This window comes from Morone saxatilis, unplaced genomic scaffold, assembly GCF_004916995.1.
Source record: "Morone saxatilis isolate NCDOM2014 unplaced genomic scaffold, NCSU_SB_2.0 Contig2, whole genome shotgun sequence".
In the NCBI taxonomy this organism is placed as follows: Eukaryota; Metazoa; Chordata; class Actinopteri; family Moronidae; genus Morone; species Morone saxatilis.
Window position 1 is genome coordinate 25,988,120 of NW_023339762.1, and position 22,718 is coordinate 26,010,837.

Genomic DNA, 22,718 nt, shown 5'->3' on the forward strand with positions numbered 1-22,718 from the left:
AGGGAAGGGGGGACGCCTGCTGTTCACAAAATGTCTGTCACAAATTTTGTCTGTCTTTCAAAATCTAGGAGCGCTGCCCAATGGCACCGAAAGATTGGAAATTCAAATTCTGACTAAATTAAATATTTATTTGAAAGTTTTTGTGAAAATTAGCTAGCGGAGAAAAAGGGTGAAAGAATATGAGACGCTAACAACGTGCTTCACTGCGCAGCGACCCCACCGATACTCTCTTTGCTATGTGACCCGTCCTCTTGCATGGCATGGCGCCGCCGGGGATTCTGGGAAAAGAAAGAAATGTTGGGTGTGTGTCGGGGAATGACTTTGTCTTGCTTGTGTTAAAAAATGATTTTGGGGTCAAGCCAAAAAAAAAACAAACAAAAGAAAAAAACACATAAAAACAACATTTTAGGCAAATAAAGACGCAAAATAATTCAGTTTATTTGCACTCACAGATGTTTCTCAGATCTCCTGAAACTGATGTTTTATTTGTACCTGTCGTCCTAACCCCCCAAACTTTAAACCATTTAATTAATCTAATAGTTTAATCCATGTAATGCCTGAGAGAAACAACATAATCTGCTTTGTTTCTAACCCAATGACATGTACTTGTCCCCTCTTCATCTCCTAACCCGCAGAGGAGAAGCCAAAGTTCAGTAATGTTTCCCTTCATCCTGTGGTTAAATATATATAAATATATATATTAATGGATCTGAGTGGCTGAAAAGAGCTGAAAAACATTTAAAAAACAACATTATAATCAGAATCAAAGCGCTAAAGGACCCCAACCCGCTCTCTCCTGCAGGCCCAGCGCGCCCAAAATCCCGGATGGTGAGAAAGTGGACTTTGATGTAAGCGGAAGTGACGACATTTAAAAGGATTTCTGTTAACGTCAAGGTTGTTATTGTGGTTTCTGAGTGTGTTTTCTTTGATGCTTTTCGTGGGGGAAATCTACAGGACATCCAGAAGAAACGTCAGAACAAGGATCTGGTTGAGCTGCAGGCGCTGATCGATGCTCACTTTGAGTGCAGGAAGAAGGAGGAAGAGGAGCTGATCGCCCTCAAGGACAGGATTGTGAGTTTCTGCAGCCACGCCGAGGCTTTAAAATCATATTTAATATAATTTAATAAACCGACTCAGTGACATATTTTATATATATTTCATATTACATTCAGTAACTGCAGGAAGTTTGTGTAAAACGAACGATTCAGATTAATTTTTTGCAGTTTTTTAGAACTTTTTATACAATTTTCTGTCTGTATTTTGCATTTTTTTTATCATCTTTAACAATCATACAGACTAATGTGACCATTGTTAGATTAAGATAAATTCCTTTATTGATTAAGATAAGTTACTTTATTGATTAAGATAAGTTCCTTTATGAAATGTAGTGCACAGAAAAAGTGTCAAAAATATAATAAAATGTAATCAAATAAAAATATATTGAAAGAAAATATCATAAAAATCTAGAATATAAAGAATATATACAATTAGACAAGAATTACACACTTTCTCTTATAATTTGACAATAAAGTCAGAATATAAGAGCAGATGTTTAGTTTCCTCCACATTTAACTTTTCTTCCAGATATCGGCCGGCTGTGTGTTTAACGTTTTTTTACACACATTAAAATCAATAAGAAGTCCTTTGGCGACCTCTAGTGGGTTAAATGGTGCAGAATAAAGTGCATTAGTGGAGAGTATGAACACTTACAAGCTACAGTATTGTTCCTAGGATGGAAGGAGTAAGGAATACTTATCAATCAATCAATCTTTACTTCTGTAGCACCTTTCATACAGTTTAGTGTCGTTCAAAGTGCGTCACAGACCAGATAATGAGACAGGAGGCAGTAAAAGTTAAATAAAGTAGATTTAAAACTAGAACACAAACATAAAAATGACAATAAAATACAACAGAATCTATTTTACAGGAATAAAGATCGGATTTAATAAAAGTTATACTCAAAAAGTAAATGAAATAAATTATGTAATTAAGGATTAAGGATAAATATATAAATTGTAAGGAAAAATCTTAAAAAATAATGATAAATGAGTATAGAATGGTAAATAATGTTAATTATATAAGCATTAATTAAGTTAACTACCACTAAGGATATTAAATATATTAGTTTATCCTTTGCTTGACGCTTTAAACTGAACATTCAGGTCATTAATTAATTAATTAATTAAGAGGCTGATTGTTTGACTCCTGCAGGAGAAGCGTCGTGCCGAGAGGGCCGAGCAGCAGAGGGTTCGTGCCGAGAAGGAGAAAGAGCGCCAGGCCAGACGTGAGGTTTGTGGTTTGATCTTTATCCAACAGTTCAACCAATTAAAAGTACTTTATTTATTAAAAAAGTCTCTACAAGTCCTGATTTTTAAGTCTTATTTTGTTTAGTGTGGGTCAACATGTTGTATTTATTTCTGTATTCGCGGTTTCATTCTTTGTATTTCTTTAATTTAGCCATTAATTGTCATTTTAAAACCTTATTTATTTAATGTTTATTGCTTTATCCATCAGTTTGTGTAACTCCTGGGTTCCCACACTTCCTGGAAAACCTGGAAAATTTAGAGATTTTTTTTCAGTCAGGGAAAATAACCTGGAAATTTATTAAAATGACCAAATATCCTTAAAAAATTTACTAAATTGTCCCAGAAAAATGTAATTATTAATATTTTAGCCCCTCAGATTACGTAAACCTGATTCACACGTTATTATTGTTGTTTGTGTGAACCAGGAAGAGAGGCGGATCAGGGAGGAGGCCGACATCAAGAAGAAGGCTGATGATGAGGCCAAGAAGAAGTCGGCTCTGTCCAACATGGGCTCCAACTACAGCAGCCACCTGCAGAGAGTCAGTAACACACAGTTATTATATAGTTAAACTGTTATATAGTTAAACTGTTATATAGTTATATAGATATACTGTTATACCTACGGGAGGATTAGCTTGTAATCTGTGTCACAGGGCTGTAAATCTACCACTTTAATACTGTACGTATCATTCTGAGGTGTTTATACCTGGACTTTATGGTGAATATTCTACTTTTTACGGCACTATATTACTTTGTTAGCTTTAGTTACTATTAACTTTGAACATTAGAGATCCAAAAACTAAATAAGTCATTATTTTTAAAATAATATGTCATTATTTTGAGATAATATTGGCAGAAATGGTCTTCCATATAAATATAAGTAAACAGAATATAACTTACAGTATATAAATATAAACATATATACAATATTATAATAAACATTTTAAGGTTTGTTACAGTATTTTTATTTGTTTTACTCAGAAAAGTACACAGATCCCTTAACTTTAGTAAAAGTAGAAATACTCCATTACAAGTAAAAGTTCCTGAAGTTAGTCGATCAGTCTCAGCATGGATGTTAACCTTCGTCTGATTAACCTCCAGGCCGACCAGAAGAGAGGAGGAAAGAAAGAAACTGAGAGAGAGAAGAAGAAGAAGATTCTGGCCGCCAGACGCAAGCAGCTGAACATCGACCACCTGAACGAAGACAAGCTGAAGTACGACTCCCTCCACATTTTAACCTCCTCCACTCCTCCGTCGGCGAGTCGACTAAACGTTTGTTTATCGTGTTTTATGGTCGCAGGGACAAGATCAACGAGCTGCATGAGTGGATGACTCAGCTGGAGTCTGAGAAGTTCGACCACATGGAGAGACTGAAGAGGCAGAAGTACGAGGTGAGGAACCATCTTTAATGTTATACATTCATTTTAATATTATATACTATATATATATGTACAGATATTACAGGACAACAGGAGGTTATTTCATGTTATAATTTATACATTTATGGTTAATAAATGTATTGTGTGTTTGATGAATGCTACTCAAAATAACATTTAAATTAACTTTTTATGGTAGTTTTTTTTAATTAAAGCACAAAATTAAGAAGGAGTTTGGAAGTTATATACGTTTATAAATCAGATTTTATTAATAATTGAATTAAAACTCCTTTTTGTTAATGTTTATAAACAGTACATTTAGAGCCGGGTGTCGGAACTTATTTTGTACAAACCAAAAACATAATTTTCTGATTTATAACTTGTATTTTTTTGTTTTTATCAGATTGTTTCAATCTGTTTTAAAATCTGCTTTTACTTCCAACATTTAACATTTAACAACTTTGGCTTCTTTTGCTGAATTTTATAGAAAAACATTTATTTTTTAATTTTTTAAATTATATTTCTTCAAAATAAAAGTCTATAAAAGTGAGCGATACACGGCTCTAAATGCACACATTCATCCACAGCTTCGTCTCCGGTACGTACGCTCTGATTTCTGCACATTTTAAAACTTCCGTACGACATTTAACTCACCTTTCTCCACCTGTACGAGCTGCTGTGTGTTCGCTGGCGTTCCTGACGTGAGAGCGAACGTCCCCGATTTGAACCCCAGATGTGCTCTTTGATTTCCTTCTCTAGGTTACAACCCTGCGTAAGAGAGTTGAGGAGCTCAGTAAATTGTAAGTAGAGCTCAGCAGGGGGTGTTTGTGCCCGGTAGCTTCAGGCTAGCTGCATGTTAGCATGATGGGAGGTCAGAGACAGCAGAGCGCCCCCCCGCTGGCCGAGAGAGGAGGCGACGCACCACCAAAAACAAAAACAAAAACAAAGTGAAAGAGAAACTAAGAGTTTGTTTCCAAAAGTGACATCTGCTGTTGAACAGTTGAATTTACTTTTATTTTTAAACATAATTAAAAAAAAAACGTTAGTTAGTTCATAGAGCTCAGCAAGTATTTTATTAAAATTAATAAAACAAAAAAAGAAATTAACATTTTCTCTTTTTGAATATCAGTATTTGTTTTATTCTGTAAAAAGTTCTGTTATAATGATATTTATTTTAACATTGACACTTCTGAGCTTCCGTACATTAGTTAAACTGAATGAGGCAGTTACAATCAATGCTCTGCAGTGGTCTAATGGTTTCAACGCGTTTATCGATCGGTGATGTCATCTTTGGGACAAACTTTAAGTTCATTGATTAACGAAGGTGGAGCTCCTCCTCATCCTCTCAGGTAAGTTTGAGTTTTAGAGGTTTCAGAGCCGAACTGAAGCCAAATCTCTCTAAACTTTAAAACATTTCTTTATTATGGGAAACCACGACGGCCAACGATCAGATTATCACCTTTCTTCTCCTATAATTTCTTAGAATTAAAGTCTTATTTCAGGACTTGAACATTATAAAAACAGTAAGTTAAAATCGGTTAAAGGTGAACGCTGATCGCACCGTATGTTGGTTTCCCATGATGCCTCAGCCCGTGGATCGTGTCCAGGAGAGCAGAGGGAAGTCCGTCCTTCTCAGAGGTAAATCTGTGTTAAAGCTGCTGCTGTGTCGTTTTCCAGGTGCTCACGTACAGGAACCGAATTGATGAGTTACAGAAGCAGTAAGTACCGTCGCTGGTGCGTTCACTGACACTGCGTGAATCCCCCCGCTCCCACCCCGCAGACATTGACTGTCGTAACCATTCAGGACAGTTTATGTCAGTTTATGGCAGAAAAACAGCTGCTTAGTAGAGACAGAAGATCAGTTTAATGTTTGTACTTTTAAACTTTTTCACTCAAATCTCAACATTTTCTTCGTATATTTTTATCAGTTTTTATTTTTTTTTTGTCAATTTGTTGAGACAAAAAAGCCATAAACTATAGAAGCCCTTTTATGCCAATGTGACGAAAACAAAAAGGATTCTGTAAGTCGTAATAATGAGAAAGTTTATCAAAATATATATTTTTTTTTAAACAAATTTTATTATTTGTAAGCAGAGATAATACAAAACACAGAAATAAGACCCATTAGACAGCACATGCTATACAGAATTAGACAAAAAAAAGGAAATATTTGTATTTTAAGCATCAATCCATTGTTGTGCAAGAAGGTTCAGCTTGAAACTTATTCTGAGATAATACGTCAGTATTTTGAGAAAGTTTGTCATTATTTTGAGAAAGTTTCTCATTTTGTGGAGAAAGTTTCTCATTTTTTGGAGAAAGTTTCTCATTTTTTGGAGAAAATCTTTGTCACATTGGCGGTAATGGTCTTCCATAATAAACAAATTAACATCATCAGTAAGTGTTTAGGTCCAAACACCGACCTTTCTGGAGGTCAACATGAAGGCAGAGGACGACCTCACGGGTCAAACATGTCACCAAAAATACACGAAAGCAGCATTTTGTCATCAGTTTGTTTTCTTATTATAACGGAAATATTAAATTTAACAGGTTGAAATTTTAATCACTGAAAGAAAAAATACTTTTCGTTTACACGGCAGGCTAGTTAACCAGCTAATGTAGAAAACTCGACTTTAAATGCCTGAAAATCGAGTTATTTACGTTGGAGACATTTTTTTTTAATTAATCTGCCGCCCACACGTTAGTAATAAAAAAAAAGCAAGCTGCTGCTTTCGTCCTTCTTTACGGAGGCTCTGTCATGTTCATATTGTGAGAAAATAATTGTGGAATTTCGTACAAACGGTTTTGTTAAACCGAGCGAAGATCGTAAACAACTGGTTTGGTTTAACAAATCTGTGCGCACAGATTTCTACATTTTTTTCTACTTCGTGACCCCTGGTGGGTTTTTGTGTCTCATTAATGTAACACCAGATATTACATTTCATATTAAATGTAAACATATTGGTGTCAGTATGTGAGGAGCCTCCTGCTGTCCTCTGAAAAAGGATGAATATTTACATTATTGTACCACTGAGCTGCAGACCCAACCCGGAGAATGTTGAAAAATATAATTATGACGTAAAATAGGGCATCCTTGTTCGGTGTGAAGGTTCAGGTCTTTCCTCTTCATACTGACCAGTTTACTTCATTGTGTGCGAGCTCCTTTACACCTGTAAGGTATCAGTACGTTAGTGGGACTATATGATTCAGTCAGTGGAGGTAAGTGATGCATGAGTTTGTGATTGAACAGGAACTTCAACACGTTCAGAGACGTTGTTGGTTCGAAATTTTGCATTTTTTGGGGCATTTTGCATGAAGTTTCTCACAAGAAATGTACTTTATGAAATTAGATATTTATGTAGTTTAGTTTATTATTATTTTCTCTGGATTATTTTCGAATATAAGCAGTTTAATAAAAGACATTATCTCCAGTTTTCTATAGCTTATAGCTATAGTTTGTTTCATTAATCGTTCAGTAACAGAAATGCTAAAGATTTGGTAAAGAGGACAAGAGCGGTCAGTAGCTACGTTAGCTAGCCAAAGGTTTCGAACGATCACATTAAGATACAAACAAAACAAAAACAACTGTTATATGCAACAAGACAGAAAACTGATGAAATAATAGTCATTATATTGAGTTTTGGCAATAATTTATTTATATATTTTATTTATTTTCTGAAGGGATTTAGCACACATGCTAATCAACTGCCTCCATTTTCACATTTATTTAATTATTAAAACTGTACAAACCTTAATTGTTCAGTTACTTTTAAAATTTCGAGGAAATGCTAAAGATTTGGTGAAGAGGACAAGAATAGCTACTTTAGCTAGCGAAATGTTTAGTACGATCAGATAAATATACAAACAAAACAAAAACAACTGTTACATGAGACAATACTGAAGAATTAATAGCCATTATGTTGAAATGTGGCAATAAAAAATATTGAAAACAAGAGGCAGAATTAATTTTAGTGTTAGCTGCTTTCTGTGTTAATTAGCATTTCATTTGCAAAGTTGTAGGTGTAGCCAATCAGATTCATTTTCAAAGAAAACAAAAACAACTCAGGAAAATGAATAATCAAGTGATTATTTTTAATATTGGTAATGTAAAATATTTAAATAGGAGGCAGAACCAGTTATAGTTTAGGTTGTTTTCTGTGTTAATTAGCATTTCGTTAGCAAAATTCGGAGATAAAAGTAACCTAAAATTTGACGTTTCCAAGAAAACAAATGTTAAATGTAACAAGACAGAAAACTGAATAATCAATAATCATTACTTTGAGTTTTGGCAACTGAACGAACATTGTAAGAAGTTTTCTGACGCGTTTTTCTGTATTGTTTGTGTGTTTTTTCGCATTACAGCAGCAAGAAGGGAGCCGCCGCTCGCCGCAGAAAGTAGACGGGCTCGCCGCGCCTCTGCTCAGAAACCAAACTGCGATCGTCTCGGACACACGCCTGATGAAACAACGCACACGGTGGCGAAGGTCGTAGCTCAGAAGGCGCCAGTAATGCTGAGGTTAACTTTATCAACATACGTCCTGATACCAGGAGCCTTTAGCTGCTGTTCAATAGGAATTAAAAAAAAGAAACTATTAAAACTTGTTCGCCGTCATGCTTCCTCGCCCTCCACTGTTTGGTTCTCGGTATTTTTGTAAATAAAGTGTGACTCTTCAAGCCATGTCTGTAGATCTGTTGTTATTCAGAAAATCAATAAAGTTCAGTATTTTTAGCCGTGTAATTTTAAAGTCGTTTGTTCAACACTGTTTTCTAACCGCAGAGTTGAATTGAACCTTTAACGGTGTAGTCAGCAGGATACGGAGGCTCTGCACATTTCTTTATTTCATCCAAACAGCTTTAAATTATTCAAAGTATTGAGGTTAATTTGTCATTTTACGACACCAGGTTACAGTGAATATATACAAATATTTAAATTAAAATATTCTGACTTTTAACATACTGATTTTCTACCTCAGAGGTTATTACTTAATATCGCATACGTTCAACTTATAGAGTCAATTATAGAATTCAATTTTAATTGTTGAATTAGTATTTTATCATTTTGACTCACTACTTTTTTCTTCTTCTCTTGGCATAAATGGACTTTCATATATTTAAGTAAATTAAATTAAAATAAAACTATATAAACACAGTTACTTATACATATAAATGTTTACAACCAGAAAGCATGCACAGTATGTTAGTGGAACTACTGGATCAATTAATCATTTGGTGTATTGATTCATCGTTTTGGGGGCTTTTTGGAGCTTTAAATTCGGTTTTAAAATCTGATCAGAAAGCTCTTGTTTCATGGACTGATCAATAAGTCATTATTATTTATTAGATGTCTTTTTTTGAACCAAATAACCTTCCTAAATATTTTCACCACCTGATTGAGAGAAACAGGAAACAGGTGGTTGTAGATTGTGAACAGCTGTGTTTGCGCGGACAGAGGTCTATAAAGCCTGCAGAGGTCAGTGCCATAGAAACTAAAGAAGTTCTTATCGGTTTGTTGGTTGATGAGATGATTTCAGTTGATATCAGATATAAAGCTTTAAAGATTAAGAAGACATTTTAGATGTTTCAGACACAAAGATTTAACCGGACTATGATGGAAACTTGATGCTTCCTGTATTTACTTAACTTAAACTAGAAAGTTTGTGGAGTTAAAATCAGATCAAGTTTATTATTAACTGTATACTTTATCTTTGCTACTGAATCAAGTTGTTCCACCATCATTCTCTCTTTTCTCAGACATTTTGTTGCGTCACAGAAACACTGGTTTTGTTCATATTAGTGAAAATGCAGTTGCCACCCCTGTAGGTCCGGCCCTGCAGCGGCAGACAAATCTACAACGTGGACGCTCAAGTAAACATTTGTATGTGTTGTTTGTTTGTAGTATAAACAAACAAATACATCATTTATAGCCTATATATAGCTTATAGCTAATTTGTGATGCCGGAACCTCGTTTGGTCTTTTTAAAATACATAAAACTCAAACAGTTAGTTTGTGCATTTTAAAAACTCAAGGTTGTTAAATATTCAGGATTATATGTGAATATATTCTAATTTATTGTAAGAATGAGAAATAAATAGAGCAGAAATACCTGCAGTTCTTCAGAGCAACCACACAGTGGCGCTGCTGCTCTGTTGAATTAGAAAATGTCAGTCGATGGGTTAAATGTTTATTATTTATTATAAAATAAATGTTTGTGAATTATTATTATTATTATTATTATTATTATTATTATTATTAAAAATTAGAGAATGAAAATAAAAAGAATTCAGAAGATCATTTCACAATTCATGATTTATTTTTAAGTTTTATTAAGATTTTTGTAGTAGGTAGTAGTAGTAGTAGTAATGATGATAATGATGATGATAATAATAATAATAATAATAATAATAATAATAATAATAATAATATAATAATAATAATAAATAAATGTAGTAGTTATAAAGCCTATAAAGTTGCTAAATGTCGAATGTTAACTAAAATTAACTATTTTCATTACCCTGAATAATAACATAAAATTAATAATACGTTCTCAGGTGGTAATAATAATAATAATAATAATAATAATAATAATAATAATAATAATAATATATAAATAAAAAATAAATACAAATTCAGAGTCAGAGTTTTTTTTGTATAAATAAGCAGATTCATTTATTTAATAAACTGTCACTCAGTTTTCAGATGTATAAATATAAAGTTTAACATTTTCACAACAAACAAAAGCACATACAGACGGAAACATTAAATACATAATCAATACTTTCAGTTGGAACAAATCGGCTCTTATTTACAGAATATGTACAGAAACAGAAAAATGGTCCAACATTTAGTTATTTGTGTCTGTGGTTGTTTGTTTATCACTTAAATCGTTCTGAAATATCACAGGATTATTGATCTGTGTTTCCTGAGGGAATCGATCAGCCGGGGATTTTAGGACTTCAGATGGACGAACGTGGAGGAATGTAAATGGATGTTTGTTTGTTTTTTTTTTGGTATATTTTGGCCTCCGTCCTTCATCAAATAGAAACCGAGAGGAAGAAAAATCCATCTGAACGACTCAGCTGAGCCTTAAAATATTTCTTTCATAACTTAAAATAAAAAAAAATACAGCAAGAACTGAACTCTATTTGTCAGTAAACCTGTTTTTAAAAATGTTGCAAAAAGAAAAAAACTACATTTCCCAGCATTCAAGTGTTTTTTTTTTTATCTACATCTAATATTAACTTTTTTTTTAACAGCAACAAAAAGGGAATCTGGGGGTCAAATACGGAAGGTTGTTCATGCCAGGAAAGTAAATTAAATGTGTGTAAATGTTGGAATGATAAAATCTAATTTTAATTAATTAAAAAGACCAAAATTAGGACTTTAATTTGCTATTTTTTTCCGTCTTTAATACATTTTTCTGTAACATGAAAAAATGTTATTTTAAGAAATTAGTGTCGTGTAATTTATTAAACAATTATTATTTACATTCCTTATTTTACAGCTTTTAAATTAAGACTGAATTAAAATTCTTGTTAAAAAATAAAATCTCGAGGCCCACATTGTAGCTCGTTTCCAGAGCTTTCGACTGTATCTGACGGTCTTCATCAACACGTGGAGTTTCCATTTAGAAACTATAAAATCTATAAAATTTGATATAAAACATTAAACTCCACCCGGTGATGAAGACCACGTGTAAAGTGGCTGAAAGCTCAGTAAAAAGCCAGTAAGTAAGTTTGTGGAGATGTTTTTGTGGCATGAACGAGCTTCCGTACATTTCCAGCTCTTGTGGATCTGTTGTGTGACAGGATGGTAAGTCCCAGGTTGTGAGTGAGGGGGGGGTCTATAGGACTTGGTAGATCAGGTTTGGGTCCTGGCTGGTGGTCGAGGAGGGGATCTGGACGGGACCCGGGGCCGCCGCTGCCGCCACCGCCTCGCCCGCCGGGTCCGTCGGCGGGGAGCCGTCGGCAGCCGGCAGCAGGCTGCTGTTGTCGGTGGAGATTCGCTCCACGATGCTGGAGAGACAATCGAGACTGGAGACCAACGAGCTCCGGTCGCTCTTCAGACCGCCTGAAGGAGACAAAACAGAAATATAATTAGTTAAAATAATTAATAAAATACTTTTAATATTTAATACTATAATATATTTAAAACAGAGGAGATAAAACAATAATTAACACTGAGTTCAAGTATAGTTCAATTAACTATAATTATATTATTAACTATCATTCATATAAATATTGATCCTTTATGCTGCTTTAAGAAATATATAAATAAAAACTGATTAATGAGAAAATAAAATGATGTTTTATTTGCAATAAAAACGAGTCAAAAACTTTTTGTCTAAACAGGAAAATAAATTACAGAAACAAAGTTTTGTTCTGTAATAAAAGATAAAATATTATGAATTTGTATGATCACACTAATTAACTATATTTTCTATAATAATTTTCCTGTTTAGAACAAAATGTCTCTGAGTTGATGTTTTTAATTAACAACTGGATTTATTGTAAATAAAATATAAATAATTTCATCTCTGGAATTAACTGAAAATATATCTCAGTAAAATTTTAAGTTTTACTATTAATAGAAAAATAAGTTAAAAATAAAGTAAAATCCACTTTTTTTCTTTGCCAATAATTCAACATTATTCTAACTAAATAAGTTACTATAAGTTAAAATACAAAATCTCCTGTTTATATTTAACAAAAGTGAGTTTAATAGATTTAATTTTACTGTTTTATTGCCTCAGTCTCCTCCTGACTGTATTTGTTTTACAACCAGGTGAATAAAGTCATTAATTATCCTCATTAGCGGCCCAATTAGCCGTTAATATCCGGTAATATCCGGTAATGTCCGCGCTGGTTTCTCACCTTTTGGAGTCTCGGAGAAATAAGAGCTGCTGTCGTAACTTCCTCTCCGGTTGGACTGACAGGTCGGTCCGTTAAAGTCCTGCAGAGACACAAAGCATCAGTTTACAGATCAGATCGATCGAATAATAATCAATAATATAACAGAGAATCTGAAGACTGGATGTGGCAGCAACGTCCGGAAGGTTTAAATTAGAATAACACAAAAACTCAAACGGATGAAATAAATGAAACTGTAGAAAAATAAATTGTTCATTTACAACTGAACGTTTTTTATAGTTTATTTTATTTAAATAAAATCTTTCAGGACATTTTTCCTGAAATTTTGAAAGGAAAATTAAATTATTACAGAACTAAATGTTGGTGAATTTATTTCAGTTCGTTGAACTTTTTCATGTTTTTTTCCTCTTTTCAACCATTTTTACTTATTTAATGTCATTTATTTTAAAAACAAAACATTTTTGTTTTATATAATTATTTATTGATCACAGAACTGATTAATTATAAACATTAATCACTAATAAATCTGATTATGGGACAAATACTGATTAAAAAAAAAAACTTGAACTTGTTTCGTTCCGACACTAAATAATAATCACAGACTGAAGTTCAGAAACTTCAATATAGTTTAAACACAAAAACACTGAAGTTAAACCGCGAAAATAAAACGAGAAAATTATAAATTTGAGCCAAAACTTTATTAAAGTTTCCTGCGCTTCGTGGAAACTGTCCAGATTTAAATCCAGATTTAAACTAGAAAACATCTTTAAACAAGAGATCAACGCACTGAATCTAATAAATAGAAGATATAAACACATAAACAATAAATTAAACTCAACGAAAATGACTTTGAAAATGAAATTGAATAGAAAAAACCCTCCAGTTCGTCTGTGCGTAAAGACGCACCGGAGACGCACCGGAGACGCAGCGGACGGTCTGAACTCACCATCCCGTCTGAGCAGTTGGAGCGGGGGCTGGAGGCGTCGGAGTCCCCGCTGTAGTGCTCCAGCACCGGGTAGAAGCCGTCGTCCTGCCCGCCGCGCAGCAGCGCCTGCAGGGACTCGATGTAGCTGATGGCGTTGCGCAGGATCTCCACTTTGGGCAACCTCTGGTTCGGGTTGGCCGACGTGCACCGCTTCAGGGTCTCGAAGGCGTCGTTGACCTTACTGAGCCTCCTGCGCTCCCGTAGGGTGGCCGCCTTCCTCCGGTCCGCGTTGGTGGTCTTCCTCTTGCAGGCCTTGCAGGCCCACAGCAGGCAGCGGCCCGCCTGGTGGTGCCCGCTGGGGGCGCGGACGTGCTCGTCGTCCTCCGCCTCGGCGTGGTGGTGATGGAGGTGCAGCAGGGATGAGGGCGAGGAGGAGGAGGAGGAGGAGGAAGGGGAGGGTGACACCGAAGAGGAGGAGTCGTCCGGCTTCAGGAGACCCACATGGACCAGCCGCGGGTCCAGGTCCTCGAAGAAGTGCATGTCGCTGGTGTTGAAGCAGGGGTCGTCATAGAAATCATCCGCGGCGGGAATCGGGAAAGAGATATCCGACAGCTCCATGCTTCAGTCCCAAATAAACACCACAGAAGAAGAAGAAACTAAAATCCAGTGAGACACACAAGTTTTTACAGGGAAGAAGAAGAGGGAGGAAGAGGAGGAAGAGGAGGAACTCGGGAGCAGGTTGGAGAGTTTTCGGGGGAATGTAGAGTCCTGTTCTGTCCTCTCAGCTGTTGACCTGGAGCATCTTATACCTGGGACACCCCCAGGGGGGCGGGGTCAGGGAGGTGACGTCCTCTGAGGCTCGACCAATCAGGAGGCAGCGGGGAGGGGTTTACAACTTCACGGTGATTAGTGTTCAATTACCCCTAACAGAGCAGTAACAGCGGGGGGGGGTCGCACACATGTGGGGCAGTTAAATCATAAATACTGTAAAGACATAAGAACAGATTTTAACTTTATTATTATTCTTATTATTCTGTTAAAATATAATTAAAATGTGATCATGAGGCCGGATTCATATTTACTGCTGTCAAAGGTTTGTTTTTTTCTCAACTTTATTCAATAAATGTAAAACAATAAAGATTTAAAACGAAACAAAAACTAAAATGAATGTAAGTCATTAAATGCAATAAGTTATTTTAACTCACAAACACTTGTTGGAACAGATTTAAAGTAAAACAAACTCATTTTTGAGTTAAATTAACTTATTATATTAGAATAATAAATCAACCTAACAAGAATGAAGTAAAACTATAAATATAAAAGTACAAGGAAACACCATTTCCAATTTATTTGAACTTTAATTAAAGAGGAAAAAAGCTCAAAAGTATAATTTTTGTGCTAAAAAAAGTAGAATTTTCAAAATAAAAGCAAGAAAACACTAAAAAATAAAAGCTTGAGTTCTGTTTAATTCAAGTTCAGCAGCTAGAATATTATAAAATAAGTCAAGTTTGGGTAAAAAAAATGAAAATTCAAAAGATGCACTTTTGTGTACAGCTGTGACCTCTGACCTCTGACCTCCTCGCTTCTGCTCATTAAGAGTTAAATTAGCATTAAAAAACTCACTTTTCAGGTCTTTACTGAGCCGAACACCATTTTTAAAGGGTTTACTGCATCAAACTGTGAACTCAGAATTAGATTATTATCAGAACAACTTATTTATGGAGGGAGAGTCACTGACCTCCGCCCACAGCTGCACCGACTGCATCCAGAAACATTAGATTATTAATTTCCCCTTAAAACATGCAGCAGTTTGATGTCGCTGCAGTACACGTGAGCTGCAGCTGGAGGGCGCCGCAGAGCAGATACTGCACCAACTGCTGCTGTGCTGCTGAGTTTAGTCTCACAGGCTGTGGACTAACTGATCGACCTCTGCCAGTCTAAAGTGACAGATGGTTAGAAGCTGGACTCTGTGGATGCTTCAAGTGTTTGAGGAAATATTCAAACCCTCTACTCAAAGGATTATCACTCCAAAAATGACTGACAGGTCTTTTAATACAAGACATAACCCTCGACAACAACTGAATACAAGCTGCTAATGTTTGTGTTTTTACTAATATTAAATAAATGTTGTTGTCGTTGCTGTACAAATGTAAATTTACCTGTAATTTAAATGGTCAAAAACTCCTTTTAAATATGAAACCGAGGACTGACACTGGAAAAAACTGCCATAAAACGGTTCTTTAACTTTATTTTTATTATTTCTGGACTTTATAAACATTTGAAACAAAGTAAACTTTATTACATAATACACAACAAACCCAAACCAATAACAACAAACATCTGAAAATAAACGTACAACTGTCAAACACCTCGTGGCCTCCGTAGTGAGACTGTCACAATAAAAGTCACAAAACAAGAATATAAGATTAAATACTGAACACGCGGTGAATAAATGATAAAAATGAAATCACACTCATATGTTTGTATACACGAGTTAACAAACAGAAGACAAAGCGTAGCAGCACACGTACAACGTCTCAACGTGTCAAATAAACATCGTTTTTAATTTATTTAGTTTATATAGTTTCTATATAACTGGTTATTGAACATTAGCACTTCTTTGGTAAGTTTATATATTCGTGATAATCAAAATTTACACTGGCTCAGTTTTGTAGAAAAATATGTTCAGAAAAATATAATTTTAATACAAAAAAAACAGATCTAATTCTCATTAAAGTAGAGTTTAGGGTTTGTAAGCTAACAAGATACCAAATGTAAATCAGAGCTTTGGAGACGTTAGGTTGGATTTTCTTTTTCTTTTGGTGCAGTCTTTGTGCTAAGCTAGGCTAAACACACCCAGGATGACGTCACCTTCTGTTTCTTTAATTTACTATTTAAACACACAAACAATAAAATAAACAACAAGAATGATAGGAGGCACTTTGCTAGTTAGCTAGCTGCTTTGAATGTTAGATTAAAGCTTAAACTGAAGAACAGTTTGTTTAAAGGTGCTTCTGTTCTTTTCATGGAGCTTGGCTCAGTATTTGTGCTAAGCTAGGCTAAATAGCCTGCAGCCGAGACCTCCTCGATAGGTTGAATTTCCCGTTTATCAAAAACTGATTATTATTCACTAATATAATCATAAAACATACTTTAACGGAGAACGTTCAAGAGCTTTAGGGTTGTTTAAGGTGCATTTTATTAGGCTAGCAGTTTCCCTCTGCTTTCAGTGTTTGTGCTAAGCTAGGCTAAACACACCCTGGAAAGTATTTCTCTCTTTTGACGGAGTGAAGTTACTTCTTCTAGTCTTTTTGTGCTAAGCTAGGCTACATATGACCTCGACAGATCTCTGTACGGGAGGAAGGGGGAGGTGGCTAACGAGAAAATTTCCCAAAATGCACCCTGGTTCTTTGGAGAAAATAATATTTATATCTTTCACAAAGCAAATTTAACTTTTGTTCTCAGACATTTCCAATCGTATTGATCCAGACTGATTGATCATCTGGTGAGCTCCTCCTGCAGCTCGTTGAGGAGGTACTCCCCGAACCCCCCCGTGTGGTCGCTGGTGCAGCCCACCCGCCGGGCGTTGGTAAGCAGGTCTCCCAGCAGTTTGAGGCGGTCCACCCGCGGCGTCAGGAAGTGGCTCTTCACGACGCTGGCGGTGTGCGGGTCGCCGTTGGTGCGAGCCAGCTGGTTCAGCTCCACCAGGACGCCGACCTCCTCCTTCAGCTGGAGCAGCAGCAGCTCCAGAGCCGGCAACAGCGCGCAGACCGCCTCGCAACCCGGCTTCTGAAATATTAAAGGACACGTCGGCACGGTAGCCGTTTGGGTGATTTAGTGTTTAGTTTGAATGTAAACAAATAAATATCTGTAACACAAGATCCTGAAATCTTGTGCCGCTGTACTTTCCATTTCATGTGTAACTTTAACTTCACTCCAACTCATCTGACCCACTTTTGTAGAAGCGTTTGGGAGATTAAGTTTCTTTCTCCGTGACGTGTTGATGTTATTTAGTCTCCGTGTTGGATGCGGGGCACTTTGTTTACTTTATAACTTTCCTACAAACAATAAAAATCACCCAGGAAGCCGCGCAGGAATCTCGTCGAGGTTTGGCGGCACTTGAGAGACGGATAACGAGGTGTCCCAAACTGCTGCTGACTGGACTCGGGCCTCAGTCCTGAAACGATTTTACACGACTCATAAACCGGGGGCCGGCGGTCGGAGGCCACGCTGTGACGCGCCAACGCCACTGCCGCCGTTGGCACTGGCCATCTGGAAACGCCATCAGCGCCGCTGTCCCTCTGCCGCAGCATTAATCTCGCCAATTTTCCGGAACTCATGGCGGGTAGAGGGGGGGGGGAAATGTACACCCTGACCAGCTTTAGGCCAGAGCTGGGGGGCAGGTCTCCAGGGGTTTTAACCGTCCCCTCGAGCCCCCCGCCATCCCTCCATCCTACCCCAAACGCCGGGCCCAAATGAAGAGCTTCGTTCCAAAGAGAGATGAGAAACACAGACGAAGACACCTGCTCTGACAAAGTGAAGGATCGCGCAGTAAAACGAGACTGAAGCTTCTCTGTCTCACAGATAAAGTTCGGATCATAAATTCTGTTTCAAAATGGGTCCACAAATCATAGCGGATCGCCCGAACCCCCCCGGGACCCACGAGGATCCAGCAACCCTCCACCCCCCCTCCACCAAACCCTGCTGAAGTGTCTCTGGGCAACTAATGCTAGTGAACCTGACCTCTGACTGACTGCTGCTGTGTGTTAGACTGAAATACTAATACTTATATAACTACATTATCTGACAGCTGGAGTCAGATTTTACTCATAAAACATGTTAATTTTAAAGTCTATTATTATATAACTGTTATTAGACACATTAAAATAAATACAATTGTGATTTTGGTGCAGGAAGTCAGTGATAATAAGAAGAATTTGTTATATAAATGATTAAATGTTAACATATTTGCTTGAATGTTTTATAATTATTTAATGTAGAGTATGATTAAATGATTAAAATGGACTTTTACGTTACATTTACATCTAATTTACATTAAATAAAGTTGCTTAAACTCAATTTTTTGTGATAAGGCTACTTTATATTATTATTTCCCAACTCAAAAACTGATAAATATATTTATATTTGTTACATTAAAGTAAAACAACGTTTTTAACATAAAAAACGAAGAGAATAAAAACAAAACAGTGAAAAAGGTATTAAACAACGTTGGTTAAAAGTACAGTTGGTACCTGGATGTCCCTGCCGCAGTAGTTGCCCCCTCTCTCAGCCAGATACCCCAGCATGGCCTCGGCCTCCTCCTCCTGCTTCAGCGCCTCCTGGTGGAAGAAAGAGGCGACGCGGGGCAGAGCGACGTCGTCCCGCTCAAACACACTGGCCTGCAGGAAGGAAAACATTACCTTTATATTATTTATATTACATATATTATAACAATCATTAAGGTTGTCTTTTATGAAGTCTGTCTGTATGCATGACTTTATTTTGTGTTTTTTTTTTTTATAATGCGGATTTAAATAAATAAATATACAAAATATTAACATTTTGTTCGCTAATAATTTTGAATGTATTTCTTTAGTACAGAAAATTGGTAAATATTCTTGAAATAGTCTAAAGTTTTTACAAAAAAAAATAATGATCTTTTATTGATGTGATCTAAACAATATATAAAAAATAACATAATAAAAGGGGAAAAACAAACTGTAGAACCTGAAAACAGCATATAATGTACTTTCCTTTATATGATTGTTTGTTTAGTAAAATCACACAATATTAAAATGTTTATTATATTTTATATTCTAACATATTCTCAGATAAGAGTTTCTATGGTTGTAAGTGATGTTAAAAGTATTCAGATCTTTCACAAATACTCCATTACAAGTATTATAAGCTAAATGTCCTTTAAGTATGAAACTTTTCATACTTTAAGTTTAATATTTCTGCTTTATTAATGTTTATGTTTAATATTACTGCTGTAATCTGAAAATAACAAGTAACTAAAGCTGTCAGACAGATGTAGTGGAGTAGAAGTATAAAGCTGCAGAAATACTCGAGTAAAGTAGTTGAGTATTAGTTACTCATCCTTGTTAAAGTCCTCTCTGTGATTATTGACCTACCAGAGCCTGCAGGCGGTACGCTCCGTCCCACAGCAGGCTGCTCACCCCGCACAGAGCCTCCTCCACGGCGGCCTGCAGGTTGTGTCTGGCCCGGCTGCCCGCGGAGCTCCGGTGCGCGGTGCACAGCGGCAGGCCGCTCTTTAACCTCTTCCCTGCGGGCTCAGTCATGATCACCGCCCGGTCACTGATCCACTCTGACTGCTTCTTTAGAATAAACTGCGTCTTCTTCCTCCTCCGGACCGTCAACACTGGATAAATTTAGCCCGCACGGATCAACTGTTTCCCGGTCAGCTGCTCAAGTTCATCCGGTGCGTTTTGAGCTCCGAGCTGCAGCCACGCAAACAGCAGAAGTTATATAACAGGATTATAATCATATGAGTGCACACAGACTGAGGTCTATGGATGGAGTCAGTGCACTTAAAGTCTTATTTACTTCATTATGTTATGTTATGTAAATCATCAGTTTTTAAACATTATGAGCCACTTATATATTTGATATTTATAATTATTATTTTATCACAATGAGCCTCATAAAGAGCTCTGAGGGATCATCTCACATCCTAATGACTCTAATCAAAAGTAACTTTATTACACTTAATAAATGATTCTGTGGGCATTTAATTAATTTATTAGGTTAAATATATTCAATATAATTGTGTCCTTTGATTATTTAAGTAAATATCAATTTAAAATGTTTGTTTTAAGATTTGGTAATAAAGAGTTTCATTCACACTTTTGTTTGTCGCCAAATTGAATAAAAAATGTAAAATACACCTATAAATGTAGGTGAATATACTCAATTATATATCATTTCTATGAAATTAATATGAATTTATATGAACTCAATACCAAACGTAGTTATATTGTGTTAATAATATTGATTGTAATCTGTTGATTTAATTTTATTAAGTAGATATGATGTATATTTTCTTACAGTGTACTTTATTTATTACCAAGAGTAATTAGTTACACTTCTAGTTACATTACTTTTCTGCTACTCCTCAAAAAATTGGTAATTGAGTCCCCAAAAGTCAGACTAACGACGATTAAAATCAACTTTTTGGGGAGTAACTGTATTATTACTGGATTTTTTTAGATAATTAGTTACACTACTAGTTACTGGTTAAAGTAATACTGTAATATTATTACTAGTATTGAGTTACCGCCCAACAGTGGTGAGACGTCAATAAAGCTCAGTGGTGGAGGAAGAGTAGATATTGTGCAGTAAAAAGTCTCCTCAGGTGATTATAATGAAAACATTAATATTATATTAATTTCTCGTTGGGCCCAATAATTTTCCTCCTCAATGGTTAAACACTGGAGCTTTAAACACAGTAAATGTACTTTAATGTACTTAGTTACATGTACAACATTATATAGGCCTATAGTTGAGGTCAGAGGTCAATCTTTGATCTTTGGGAAAAATAATCATTTTCTTCTTCCATCTATACTCAAATATTCTGATTTCTTGTGTTTTATTATTGGAAAACAACAATTTATAACGATTTATACAGGAAGTTAATCAGTAAGATACATTTCTGATACTGCGGAGGCTTATTTATCAATCAATAAAGTTGATTTCCAAGTCAAGTTTGATTTAAAGTAGACGAGGAAATTAAATAACATTAATTTAAGAATTCTGATATGGATGTTAAAAGCAGATCATTTATTTAATGATATTAAACCACATTTAAAATCAACTTATATTATAATTTTAATACATTTTCTGATTCTAATATAATATTAAATTAATCAGCTTCAAGAACCAATAATGACCCGATGTTCAACCGACCAGTTAACTGATCATTGATATTGTGATACGGATCATAGGTCACTGATCAGCTGACCGTCCCTCCTGGTTCAGAGTTGAGTCCCAGGTTCTTCCTCCTCTCCGGTTACAGTTTGGCTGCTCGGGGCAGGATGAGTGACGCGAGGGGCTGGCTGCTCTCCAGGGGGTCAGCTGGTCCAGGAGGGAAGAAAGGCCAGTTCTCATCCTGGAGCACCTCCAGGGTCAACAGGACCCTTGACACGAACCCCCCCCCNNCCCGGACCACAGACACTTCAGTAATTACTGGACTGAACAGAACTGAACAGATTACAGGCTCACTGCATGAGGTCGGTCCGCTTCCAACAGGTGATGCTGCACAGCCAGAGGACCAACAGAGCTCCAACAGAGGACAGATAGTTAATTTTATCACTCCAATCCGAATCCGATAGAGGACTGACAGAGGTCCAACAAAGGTCCAATAGAAGCCCAAAGAAGGTCCAATAGAGGCCCAACGAAGGTCTAACAGAGGTCTAACAGAGGCCCAATTAATACCTGACAAAGGACCGACAGTTTATTTTAAAAAACCCAATTTAGTCTATCAGAGGACTATCAGAGGTCTTGAAGCTGCAATACATCCATTTTTGTGTTGCTGCTCAGACGGTCACAGATGATCCATCCTGAGATCAGTACGTTCAGTGTTGTATATAAAGTAGTTCAACAGTAAAATGCTGCTTATCTAATCTAATAGTGTCAGTGATCGACTGATCACTGACACAGGAGACATTTTTTCTGCAGAACTTTCTTTTTGATAAAATACACAACACACATATACACATACACATCAAATACACATCTGTAAATAATTGTATAAAGAGAACAGTCTGCAGCTGTATATGAAAAGTGTGATAACTCCTGTAAAGATTGGGTATACCCCCAAAATAAAATAAAATGATATGCTTTTACTGTCTTAAGATTTTTAATATTTGTACTTTTACATCCGTCAACTGTGGTGGAAGAAATATTCAAACAAGAGCTTTGATGTAAACTGCTGCAAAAAGAAAATAATCTCAAGCTGATTTTAAATCTGTCTGCAACTCATCAAGTATCCAGTTATGTTTTTATCTTATATAAAATATATAAAACCTGGATTTAAGGATTGTTTGTGAGTTTCTACTCTTCGCTCTCCTTCGTCTTCATGGTTTGTATCTGGTCCTACAGCTGAGCTTTAAAGGACACTTTGATTCATGGTCCCGTGGAGAGCGGCCATTGTTACAACCCCCCAGTATACACGAACACACACACACACACACACACACACACACACACATACGTTGCAGCTGTCAA

At 36.1% G+C, this 22,718-nt stretch overlaps 3 protein-coding genes across 3 annotated transcripts in view; 1 reads left to right on the plus strand and 2 right to left on the minus strand.

Annotated features, from left to right (window-relative positions):
* Nucleotides 1-8,357, plus strand: part of tnnt3a (troponin T type 3a (skeletal, fast)) — a 12,319-nt gene extending 3,962 nt beyond the window's left edge. Inside the window, exons 6-14 of the mRNA XM_035664597.1 lie at nt 636-653; nt 778-848; nt 955-1,071; nt 2,212-2,289; nt 2,732-2,845; nt 3,408-3,520; nt 3,607-3,697; nt 4,442-4,482; nt 8,042-8,357. Coding sequence (XP_035520490.1) covers nt 636-653; nt 778-848; nt 955-1,071; nt 2,212-2,289; nt 2,732-2,845; nt 3,408-3,520; nt 3,607-3,697; nt 4,442-4,482; nt 8,042-8,078 — 680 coding nt within the window. The 3' untranslated portion in view covers nt 8,079-8,357. The remainder of the gene's footprint in view (nt 1-635; nt 654-777; nt 849-954; nt 1,072-2,211; nt 2,290-2,731; nt 2,846-3,407; nt 3,521-3,606; nt 3,698-4,441; nt 4,483-8,041) is intronic.
* Nucleotides 8,358-10,672: 2,315 nt separating this feature from the next.
* On the minus strand, nt 10,673-14,363 carry myod1 (myogenic differentiation 1). The gene is made up of 3 exons (XM_035664747.1): nt 13,494-14,363; nt 12,551-12,629; nt 10,673-11,747 (listed from the first exon to the last, which is right to left on the minus strand). Exons 1-3 carry the CDS (start codon nt 14,088-14,090, stop codon nt 11,521-11,523), a joined length of 903 nt encoding a protein of 300 aa, XP_035520640.1. The 5' UTR covers nt 14,091-14,363; the 3' UTR covers nt 10,673-11,520.
* Nucleotides 14,364-15,703: 1,340 nt separating this feature from the next.
* On the minus strand, nt 15,704-19,937 carry zgc:172145 (uncharacterized protein LOC559095 homolog). The gene is made up of 3 exons (XM_035665036.1): nt 19,607-19,937; nt 18,725-18,871; nt 15,704-17,261 (listed from the first exon to the last, which is right to left on the minus strand). The coding sequence occupies exons 1-3, from the start codon at nt 19,772-19,774 to the stop codon at nt 16,971-16,973; spliced, it is 606 nt and encodes a 201-aa protein (XP_035520929.1). The 5' UTR covers nt 19,775-19,937; the 3' UTR covers nt 15,704-16,970.
* Nucleotides 19,938-22,718: the final 2,781 nt, after the last annotated feature.

Excerpts from the sequence above, each read along its gene's own strand:
- myod1 (XM_035664747.1), bottom strand. The coding sequence starts at position 14,090 with ATGGAGCTGTCGGATATCTCTTTCCCGATTCCCGCCGCGGATGATTTC. Across the intron at positions 12,630-13,493 it reads CCAACTGCTCAGACGGGATG|GACTTTAACGGACCGACCTG; the intron begins GTGAGTTCAGAC and ends GTGTCTCTGCAG. Across the intron at positions 11,748-12,550 it reads TTTCTCCGAGACTCCAAAAG|GCGGTCTGAAGAGCGACCGG; the intron begins GTGAGAAACCAG and ends TGTCTCCTTCAG.
- zgc:172145 (XM_035665036.1), bottom strand. The coding sequence starts at position 19,774 with ATGACTGAGCCCGCAGGGAAGAGGTTAAAGAGCGGCCTGCCGCTGTGC. Across the intron at positions 18,872-19,606 it reads CGTACCGCCTGCAGGCTCTG|GCCAGTGTGTTTGAGCGGGA; the intron begins GTAGGTCAATAA and ends TCCTTCCTGCAG. Across the intron at positions 17,262-18,724 it reads ACTGCGGCAGGGACATCCAG|AAGCCGGGTTGCGAGGCGGT; the intron begins GTACCAACTGTA and ends TTAATATTTCAG.